General features: G+C 40.1%; 1 protein-coding gene across 1 annotated transcript in view; it reads right to left on the bottom strand.

Annotated features, from left to right (window-relative positions):
* Nucleotides 1-5,981: 5,981 nt before the first annotated feature.
* The window catches only part of RASGRP1 (RAS guanyl releasing protein 1), a 61,680-nt gene continuing 56,146 nt past the window's right edge, over nucleotides 5,982-11,515 (bottom strand). The window contains exons 15-17 of the mRNA XM_063118466.1: nucleotides 9,158-9,304; nucleotides 7,292-7,710; nucleotides 5,982-6,113 (exon numbers count right to left, since the gene is read on the bottom strand). Coding sequence (XP_062974536.1) covers nucleotides 5,982-6,113; nucleotides 7,292-7,710; nucleotides 9,158-9,304 — 698 coding nt within the window. The remainder of the gene's footprint in view (nucleotides 6,114-7,291; nucleotides 7,711-9,157; nucleotides 9,305-11,515) is intronic.

The raw sequence follows: 11,515 nt of genomic DNA, 5'->3' as shown, positions 1-11,515 counted from the left end.
GCTGGACTTCGCTGGCCGGAGCAGAAACTGTGGCATGATGGCACTAAAGCTTCCCTCCACGCTTTTTTTTTGGGGGGGGGTCACAAATTGTTCTTTTATTTTAAATGATTATGCCAGCACAAGGACGGGTAAAGATTCCCCTTGCCACATCCCTAGGGCAATGCATGAGGAGGCTTTGAATCCAGCGGATCCAAAGCCTGGCCCGGTAGGCCCACGTCTGCTGTTAGTGCCAGAGAAGCACTGCTTTGGGGTGCGCACAGTGGTGGAGCTGTCTGTTGCCAGTCAAGGCAGGACTGCTACAGCAGGCCTCCCTGTCTGCCCATGCAGGAAGAAGTCGGCAATATCCTTTGACCCCTGAGATGCCTCCTAAATCTTCCACAGAAGGAAGAGCCATATCCCTTATTTTTAGGCTATCTTTCTGCCACAATTCACGTGAAGCCTGTGCTCTACATCTTAATAGCTAGTATTCACTCTGAGACATCATATGAGAACTAGCATATTCTTAGTACACTTAATTCTTAAGTATTAATGCTGCCTAAATACCAGCTGTCACCACATGGGGGTAACCTGCATTAAGAAATATCTGCATGCAACTAGTGGAGAGAGGGAGGGCTCTTGAAATATGGGAATTGCGCCTTACAAGAAAAAGAATATTTTTATCAGGTCACAGCAACCAAAAATACAAGAAATATTTACTATGTAATTTAATTTTAATAAATATCAAACAAAACTTGCACTTCAGCAATTTTTACAGCCTGTACATTTTAAAAGTCAGTTTCTTTGTCATAGTTCTACAGATATCATTGTCAGGTGAAAGATTATTTTAAGAAAAAACACAAATGCTATTGTAACATCGCGTTCTTAAGACTTCTGGTTTTTTAAAATACTTTCATCTTTGAACAATATTAGGTATGAAATGGCATAATATCAGTGTAAGACCTTGTCTTGAGAGATTCACCAGATCCATAATGGGTTGTGGGCTCTGCCACACTAGAGGCCTTCAAGAGGCAGCTGGACAACCATCTGTCAGGGATGCTTTAAGGTGGATTCCTGCATTGAGCAGGGGGTTGGACGCCATGGCCTTGTAGGCCCCTTCCAACTCTGCTATTCTATGATTCTATGTGTATGGCACATTGGGAGTGCTGAGAAGAATGTGAGGTTTATGTAACTACCATCGGCAGTTGAATGCTTGCCTACTGTTTTTCAATGGCTCTGAACAGTTGCTGTAAATATGTGTGGGGGCTTGAACAGTAGCAGATACATTTGCTGGCAGTAAAGAGGATACATATGTTTTCTTGACACAAACAGTACTTATTACAATCTTTTACTGCATTGTGCTAGTGGCAGTGAAGCCTCTCCTTTAACTGCACATGCATTAGCTTAGGTGGGAAAAATCACTGGTGGGTAGTGCATTAGAGACTTGCCAACAACCTATGCCTATGTAAGTTTGCTCAGAAGTAAAGCCAACTGGGTTTCATAGGGCTTACTTTAATGTAACTATCCACAGAACCATGATCTTCACAGAACTAGATAGAACAGCACAAAGTATTCTGACCCAAAACCAAAATACTAGTTATGAAACAACACAGAATTGTAAAATTAATATTCATAGATGTTAAATTTCAGTCCAAATTAGGGAGGCAAAAAGCTTCCCTACCAAATGGCCTTCATCTTTCCAAAATAGCAAGGAAGTGCAAGCAAGGGAAGGGGCCAGAGTTACCAAGGAGAAAGCTCGTCCTGGTCACTATCTTACCATAGAACTCATAGCAGACCCTCCTCAGCTCACACTGGGACTACAGGTGAGGGTGCTCCTTGTAATAACCAAATCATTCAGGTCTTTAAAGGTTACTTTGAGTTCTGCTCAGAAATTAGTTAGCCAGTGCAGCTCCTTTCTTGCCAGTGCAATTTGCGCCTTCTGGCTAGCTATGGCTACTGCCCTCTGAACCAACTAAGGTTTCCAGAGTCTTCCTAGGCAGCCCCACTTATTGCTAAGTTTCTAAAACACGTATGACAGAGGCAAGGTCTTTGTATTCTAAGAAATGGTGCAACTACTGCACCAGGCGTAGCTGGAAAAATGCTCTACCCATGATGGCCACCTGACTATCTTGACACAGAAGCACTCCCAAACTGCATAACTGCCATGGAAAGTTATGCACGGCAGGCCTTCTATTTATTACCAGGTTTAATAACCATGGATACACTACCTTAAACTTGATTGAGGTTTTTTTTTTTGGTAGTCCTCCTCTGGCTCAGAATTTATTGTTAAAACACCTATTCGGCGATCCTATTGCCTCTCTAGGATTTGAAAAGGTAAGCTATAACTGGGTATCAGCTGTATACTGAAGACACTGTGCTACAAAACCTCACAACATCTCTCCCAGACAAGATGGAATCCTTATCTGTGGAGGAAAAGATTTCCCAGCTCTAATATATACCAATACTAGTTTGGACTGGGTGCTATAGGATCTCATGAGGGTTTACATGTTAAGAAAGCTGTCCTATAAATGGAAGAAGGTTACCAAAAGAGGACAAGTGTGAGACGTGTCACTTGTGTTTTCATTTCTATGGTTCCTAAGATATTTGTGTTTAGTGTATAATATCTAGATTTCAACTCAGTTCAAATATAGAAAATCATGCATGACTAATTTTAAATATTATATACAAGTATTTACAGTCAGTGAAATGTAGGTACATTACCTTCTCAGATTTATGTAATATGAAGAACAAGACCCACGTTCTGAATCACACAAATTTAAATTACAGAAACTGCTTATATAAAGAATCTTGTAAGTTGTTCATGCTGAGCCTTACAAATTAAGGTACAAAACAGGCTATTTAACAATGAAATTACTCCAAAAGGAGTAAACACATATTGGAACACAAAGTACAAATACCACCATAATTGGGCAAATAATACTTCATCCTTGTAAAAATAAATTATGGAATTTGGAACCGGATTTTTAAACCGAGATTGTAAATAAATATAAGCTATATAAAGTTCACAAGTGTCTGATACCACATTTCATAGTGTATCATTTATTTGTCAGTTCTAGAATAATTATAGAATGGAAATCTAAAGTGATTTTCACAAGACAACACAAAAGTGTCTTCCAGCATCTGTTCTGTTATTTGTCCACAGGTGTTGAATATGCAGGAATCCATTTTCTGAGGTATTAATTTTAATCCCATCCATCCGTCAAGAGCAGGATTTTAGCCTCACAGTAAGGTTTGTCTAAAAGATAAGTAACTAAAGCTATCTCGTGATCTTTATATCCAAAACAGAATTTGAACCTGAGTTTCTAGATCTGAATTCAAGCAACTATGCCACATTTATGTGAGAGCTGTGCAAAGAGTTGTACATTTAAACCTTCATGTCTTTTCTATATTACTTGTGAATACAAATGCTCTGCCTGAAGGATGTAATTAGTTCTCTGTACACTATTATCAGTACACAGCTGGACTCTGCAAGTGAGGGGATGGCTTCTTGCACAATAAATGGAATAGGAATGTAGCCACTTTTACAGTGGGAGAAGATTCAAGTGAGTGTTAGCAGGACTCACAAGTAAAAACAATGTCCATGTCACTAAACTTTTGCTCTCACATATAAAAGAATTTATGACTGCCACATCTTTAAAGTCAGAGCAGAAATGCATGTAGGGTGTCATTAAGGAAAAAGGTGAATTATGTTCATTTTAAAACCAAGCGACGTAACTTTTACCTAGTACCTTAAATTCCATAAACCAGAAAAAAATAAGCTAGAGACCATAATATTGTTCTCAGATTGGAAATATCACCTGAAGATATAATACACCACAAAGTTGAGCTTGCAACGATCAACTATTGTAGGCTGTGCAAGATTGCATTCAATCTCCAGGATAGTTTCAGCTGCTCTGAAATGTGGATGGCCATTCACCGTTCCTGTAGAATCATGATCATGCACAAGCGTTCCTCCTAGAGAATAGTTTCTATCTGAGGTTGAATCCACAGCTCATGTATGGTGGAAAAAATTAACAAATGTGCCATATGTATAGCAAGTGAGAAAATAAATGGGAAACTGCCTGTGAAACAACACAATGACATGACCTCAGAGGGGAAATAAATCATAGTAGTTTATTTCTCCTCTGTGACTGTGTGAACACAGGACTTTCAGGGTATCTTATTACCCACAGCAACAAACCACCTTGCTCAGGTTTGCATGACAAAACAAGACAAGCTGCAGTGCTGGGGGCAACTGTGTGAGCCCCCTGCACACAACCAGCTTGTGCAGGGAGGGGACATAAGCCACTGTGGCTTATTTCTCCTCTGCAACAGTGCAAACCTGGCCATTTACTTGTGAAGGGATGTATGCGGATGAACATATGTGAGAAGATGTTTCCCCTGCATGATCCGCTATCCCTAGCTATGAGGTGAGAAGAATCCAAGGGGGAGAAACCACCTTTTCTTCTTGTTTCCCCTATCCCCAAACATGCTGGTCATGCAACGAAGTTTACCCTAATTATCCACACCATGGCGAGTTGCAGTGTCAACTGAAATTGGTGCAGACATAGTGAATTTTCACCCACCTTACAACTCATAGTTTGCAGTAAGGTGTAGAGTATGTGAAAATTCACTACGCCTGCACAACGTGCCAGATTCAGATGACATAGCAACACACGTAGAGCAGATAATTAGGGTAATCTCGGTTGTTTCCCCCACAAATCATCTGAATAACCTCTCAAAGAACGTGATCCAAGATGTATTCCAGATATCTCTCCAAGAAGGGAAGATTCACTGAAGGGTGGAATTGTCTAAACATGCCCTGAGGGTCTTGCTATTTACTGTGTTATCTGTACAGCACCATGTACATTGATGGTGCTATATAAATAAATAATAATAATAATAATAATAATAATAATAATAATAATAATACCATAATATATTAAAGTTATCCAACACATTGTGGCCTCTGAATTTTTATACATTATGATCTGAAATACTTAAAATTCTGTACAGATCATCACTGACTGGCCGCATTTTAAAGATCTGGCCTTAATAACAAAAGCATGAAGCCAAGTATTAAGCTTCAGAAGATAAGCAAAGAATCAATTATGGCACAACCCACCAGGAATCTCTCTTGCACAAGTTCTATCTGGATGAATGGGAGTAGAACAAAAGTACTCTCACAGATTTTGTTCCAAATCTAAATTGGCAGAATATTTAGGAACTGCATAACTCGTGGAGGAAAATGTCCAAAAAGAAATAGGTATTTTGTCAATTAACCATTAAGGGCACAATCCACCCAAAAATAAAACACCCAATTATTTTGGTGGGAAAATGTGAAATGCTTATTCACATGCTTATGCATGTGAAACCAATGGGATTATATCATGCAAAGTCTTCATCATGTTTTCTTCTAACCTATGTTTCTGGTGAGAAAAACATAGGATAAGAGCAGCCACTTTTAAGATCCAATAATTTCAGAGGGAGAGAGTCAGCCACGTGCATAGCAGTATCGAATTGAAATCAATAGGACTTAAGCCTTGGCTGAAGCTTGTCCTATATTTTCATGGCTAGGAACACAGTCTGCTAGGGAAACCATGAGGGTGGCTTTTCCACAGGTATTTTCAACACTTGTTTTCCCTCCTCTCACACTGCCCGAAAACTTCGTTTTCCAGTCTGTGCTAACAAATTTGCTTACAATTGGAGAGGTCTCTTGAGACATCTCTTCAGGCATTCTTATTCACCAATGTAATTTAGCTACCTTGCTATAAAGACAGCAAGAGTACTCCTTGCCCTAATTAAGCAGAATTTTAAGTTTCATAATTTGGAGGCAAACTATTTTAAACCTGTTAATAGAGAATGCATGCATCCATGCATTTTGTTAATAGGAAGGACAGGAAGATCCAACCGTAATACCTTTGTTTAAACTCCACATATAATCAAATGCAGTAAAGGCCCATTCACCTTTACTATGTTCTACACAAGAGCTACTGACTTCTTAACTAAAGGTAGTCTCCATGTTCCCTGCTGTCCAATATATGGTTTCTTCGAATGCTGAGAAATTCAATTTTCTTATGTGCCTGTTTAAGTCGCAGTTTTAAAGCCTCATTCTCTGTTGTAAGAATATTTCTTTCCTAAACAAAAATACAGATTGGTGTCATCAGAACAGAATATGCTTTAAAAACAGTTTCAGTATTTTCAGTCCAATTTAGCAGCACTTGGCGAATGGCATCTTATTCTCAAGGCCTGTGTACTTCACTACGCTCAAATTATAACAGCCTGAACAGTAAACTGAGTGAAAGATACACAGCCGTCTCCATGGGAGGGGAGAAATTATTGCTACTGCATCTATCAAGAAAGTAACTGAGAGCCTATGTTTTCTAAAATGAATGTAAAGGAACACATCTGTTCCACTGGATAAATCTTCAGCTAACCCCGTGCACTCCATTCTGCAGGAAAAGAGGAAGAGAGTGATGACTAATGGCTCCACCAAGTAACTCAAAGGCCCAAAGATTCAATGACTACATGCAATCTAGCCTAGAAGCACATGTGCTGGCCTTGCAACAAGCATTATCTTCCAAGATACGTAAACGGACTCAATTTTCCAATGTAACAATTTTAAACATGAAAGTAATTTGTAGTTAACCCAACTTTGTTGGGAAATACTAATATGCTAACTGGCCCAGAATCCCATGAAAGGACAAATAAGGGCTTTTTACCCTTGGGCAGTGGGTTACTATATGGAAAGGAGCTCCTGTATCTTTAACAGTTGTATATAAAAGAGAATTTCACCAGGTGTCATTTCTATGCATGCAGTACCTGGTGAAATTCCCTCTTTATCACAACAATTAAAGCTGCAGGAGCCCTGCCTCCTTTTGTATCTGTTCACTCTATTTATACCCTCTAGCTATACTAGAGTGACCAGATACAGAAGAGGGTAGGGCTCCTGCAGCTTTAACTGTTGTGATGAAGAGGGAACTTCATGAGGTTGCATACAAATGACACCTATTAAAATTCCCTTCCCTATACAACTGTTAAAGATACTGGAGCCCTGTCCTCCTTTCCATATGGTCACCCAAGTATACATAGCTCTCCCCCAACCCCAATTTCATCCCCCAAGCAATCCTCTGTGAGGATCGTGATATTCCCAAGGCCACCCAATTAACGTGATAGCTGAGTGTGAATTTTGAACCTGGATCTCCCCAGTCTAGTCTGACCCATTAACCACTCCACCACACTGGCTCTCATCCTTTATAGAGGAAACATTTTGTGCTGTGTTGTTATCTAAGATTCTTTGCAACTGTTTTAGTACCTGCTCTAGTTCCTGGTATGTAGGCTTTGCAGGACATGGTCCCTGGCATGTGGATTTTAGAGGACATGGTTCTCCCTTTGCTTTTTGACTGCAGTCCTTGTTTTCCCATTTCACATAAGCCTTTTTACGGCTAAGAACAGGGCTTGGACATGGAGACAGAGGTGTAGGCTGGAGCAAAGGAGCAGGCTGGAGTAGGCTGTTTTCAGGTAGCGTTTCTGGCTCGCTTTGTCGCCTAGAGAGCCCATCACCATATGCCAGCATTAGGTCAGTCTGTGTGCTCTTGTGTACCACAGATGGCTTTAGCCTTACAGAGATCTTTTGAGCAGACACACCCATAAGCATAATAGTTCTGTCTTTGCTCCCATCATTGTGCTCAATCACTTCTCCATTAGGAAATGGAAATCCTCCTTCCTCCAGCCCTATGAGAGTGAGGGGGGGATGACACACACACAGAACACAAAGTTAATATGAACATAGGAGATGGAAGCAGTTCAGCGATTAAAGTGAATTGTATGTCTTTCCCAGTACCCTCCCCCTATCCGTTGCTGCCCACTTCTACCACTCCATTTGTATATTGAGATCATGACCAAGTTTGCATGACCAACAATACCTGTGAGCACCAGATTGCATAGGCATTGCTCAGGGGTTGTTGTGTCATGTAAACCCAGTGAGTGTGGGTTATGCGAGGGTTAAACAACCCTCACATAACCTCACTCACCTGGAATGCTGGGCACTATAGTCCAAACATCCAGAAGGCATCAGGTTGGAGAGGGCTGCCTTAGGAACATAAAAGCAGCCTTTCTGTTCCGAAAGTTATTTTATGTATAGCTTAGTTTGCTCATAAAATTATCATTATATTTTAAAACTTTTAAAAGTAAACTCAGTTAGTAGATTTGTAATTATTGTCTGAATAGATTAGAACTACATTAAATGACTTCTACAGCATCAGAAATGCAGGACTCTATAGAACAAAGCCCAAATTGTCAAGAACCCGCATTAACTGTCAAGAATGCACAATGGTGACTCTTCTCACATGTTGGGAAACTGAGCATAAATGTCTAGCAGTAAAATAAACTTTAGATCAATAATTTTAATAAGTAATGAAAGAAATCGTTATCCTGGGAAATTTACAGAAAGGATTAAAAAACATTTTCTCCCAGGGCTTCCTTATTTCCAGACATTTTACATCTCTAGTCTTTCTATAACAGTGTTCTTATTACGTAGTTTTTAGAAATCATTTTGGAGGTATAAAGGCTGGATAACAATATATAAACATTTTGTCTTAAATTCTAAAAGAAAATATGTCATAATCCAAAAGGGTTCAATTTTTCTGGGGGGGGGGGGCGGGAACCCAAAACAGTCCTTGGAAAACCCCAGAAAACGCCCCCCCCCCCGTTTTCCCTCGAGTTTTTCCAGGTTTTTTTCTGGGTCTTCACCTCTCTACTGCTAGCGAAATGAGAAGCTAGCAGCTCCTGAAACAACCAGAAACAAGTGGGAAAGCTTGTTTCTGAAATTGGGTGGACCCTCCCATTCCAGAAACAAGTGGGGTTGCTTTAGGAAGCATGAGTCTGGGTTGCTCTAGTGGTGGGTCCTGGTGGTGCAACAGAGCTAGTGGAGGCACAGCAGCAGTATAGGATACTACCCAACAGACTTGGCATTAATTAGAAGGAGATGTGTTGGCAATGGCAAGGCCACCATTCAAAACAATCGCTAGCAGATTCCAACTATCATCATGACAAAAATGGCCTAATAAATAAGCAATTAAAAACTATTCATGCAGTGGCAGTGTGGGATTGGAGAGAAAACTGGATCCCTTGTAACAATAAAATAATACCAGAATTCTTCATTAAATTGAAATCTACTTACCATGCATGTGCTCTTTGAGTCCCATGGGACAGAGGCTAGATGCAAGGGCTGATGCAGGGCTGTTATCCACAACTGTAGATTTGGGTCTTCTCTTACATTCAAATACAACCAGATCTTTGCATTGCTTGTGACAGTTCAAGCCACAGTCTGCAAACAAATTAAAACAAGGTCAGATCTTTGGGTTAGGGCAACAATTACAAACAGGTCTAGTCTCCCACCAAGATGTTTTCTCCCACCTCCTGAACTCAGAGCTTTCCTATTTACATCCTGCAGAAGGCCCAGAAAATGCTACAAAACAACAAACTTACAGCACAAGCCAGTGCATGGTGTACTCGGAAGCCAATTCCACTGAGTCCAATGTAGCATTCCTCCCTAATAAATGTGTTTAGAATTGTAGTGTAAATTGTAATAAGCACATACTATTTTTTTCTTTACTATGTATTCCTTGTAGTACCACTTTCATATTTTAAACACTTAAAGCATTCAGAACACATGAGAGTGTACAGTCGTGTGAAAAAGAAAGTACACCCTCTTGGAATGGTATGATTTTACATATCAGGACATAATAACAATCATCTGTTCCTTAGCAGGTCAAAAAATTAGGTAAATACAACCTCAGATGAACAACAACACATGACATATTACACCGTGTCATGATTTATTTAACAGAAATAAAGCCAAACTGGAGAAGCCATGTGTGAAAAAGTAAGTACACCTTATGATTCAATAGCTTGTAGAACCACCTTTAGCAGCAATAACTTGAAGTAATCATTTTCTGTATGACTATCAGTCTCTCACATGGTTGTGGAGGAATTTTGGCCCACTCTTCTTTACAATGTTGCTTCAGTTCATTGGGGTTTGAGGGCATTTGTTTATGCACAGCTCTCTTAAGGTCTCCCCACAGCATTTCAATCAGGTTGAGGTCTGGACTTTGACTGGGCCGTTGCAACACCTTGATTCTTTTCTTTTTCAGCCATTCTGTTGTAGATTTGCTGGTGTGCTTGGGATCATTGTCCTGTTGCATGACCCAATTTCGTCCAAGCTTTAGCTGTCAGATAGATGGCCTCACATTTGACTCTAGAATACTTTGGTATACAGAGGAGTTCATGGTTGACTCAATGACTGTGAGGTTCCCAGGTCCTGTGGCTGTAAAACAAGCCCAAATCATCATCCCTCCACCACCGTGCTAGACAGTTGGTATGGGGTGTTTGTGCTGATATGCTGTGTTTGGTTATCGCCGCTGTGCAGTATGGCCAAACATCTCCACTTTGGTCCCGTCTGTCCAAAGGACATTGTTTCAGAAGTCTTGTGGTTTGTTCAGGTGCAACTTTGCAAACCTAAGCCGTGCTGCCACATTCTTTTTAGAAAGAAGAGGCTTTCTCCTGGCAACCCTTCCAAACAAACCATACTTGTTCAGTCTTTTTCTAATTGTACTGTCATGAACTTTAACACTTAACATGCTCACTGAGGCCTGTAGAGTCTGAGATGTAACTCTTGGGTTTTTTGCAATTTCTCTGAGCATTGCACAGTCTGACCTTGGGGTGATTTTGCTGGGACGTCCTCTCCTGGGAAGATTGGCAACAGTCTTGAATGTTTTCCACTTTTGGATCATCTTTCTCACTGTAGAATGATGGACTTTAAATTGTTTGGAAATGCCTTATAACCCTTCCCAGATTGATGGGCAGCAGCAATTGCTTCTCTAAGATCATTGCTGATGTCTTTCCTCCTTGGCATTGTGTTAACACACACCTGGACGCTCCAGACCAGCAAACTGAAAAAACTTTGGCTTTTATAGAGGTGGTCATACTTTCTGATGATCAATTAATCACGGGCATTTGATTAGCAGCACCTGCCTGCTACTTAGCATCTTAATTCCTATGGAAGCAGTAAGGGTGTACTTACTTTTTCACACTTGGCTTCTCCATTTTGGTTTTATTTCTGTTAAATAAATCATGACATGGTGTAATAGGTCATGGGTTGTTGTTCATCTGAGGTTGTATTTACCTAATTTTTAGACCTGCTAAGGAACAGATGATTGTTATTATGTCCTGATATGTAAAATCATACAATTCCAAGAGGGTGTACTTTCTTTTTCACACGACTGTAGGTTACTTATGTTTACCTCACAGGCAAATGATACATTGTCTATCATTTAATAACTAAAAGTGTGTGTGTGTGTGTGTGTGTGTGTGTGTGTGTGTGTGTGTGTGTAAAAGGGGAGAAAGTCTATAAAATTTGCCCTGAATTGATTCTCCTTGTTCTATGCAGATGTAAATTTGAAGACTGGAAAAGAAGCAGCTAGGCATTTTAAACCTCCTACAAATTTAAACATTGTCTACCAGAAGCCTTCTTAGGTTT

The sequence above is a fragment of the Elgaria multicarinata genome, chromosome 2, assembly GCF_023053635.1.
Source record: "Elgaria multicarinata webbii isolate HBS135686 ecotype San Diego chromosome 2, rElgMul1.1.pri, whole genome shotgun sequence".
NCBI classification, from domain to species: domain Eukaryota; kingdom Metazoa; phylum Chordata; class Lepidosauria; order Squamata; family Anguidae; genus Elgaria; species Elgaria multicarinata.
This window is presented reverse-complemented; position numbering and strand designations above follow the sequence as displayed.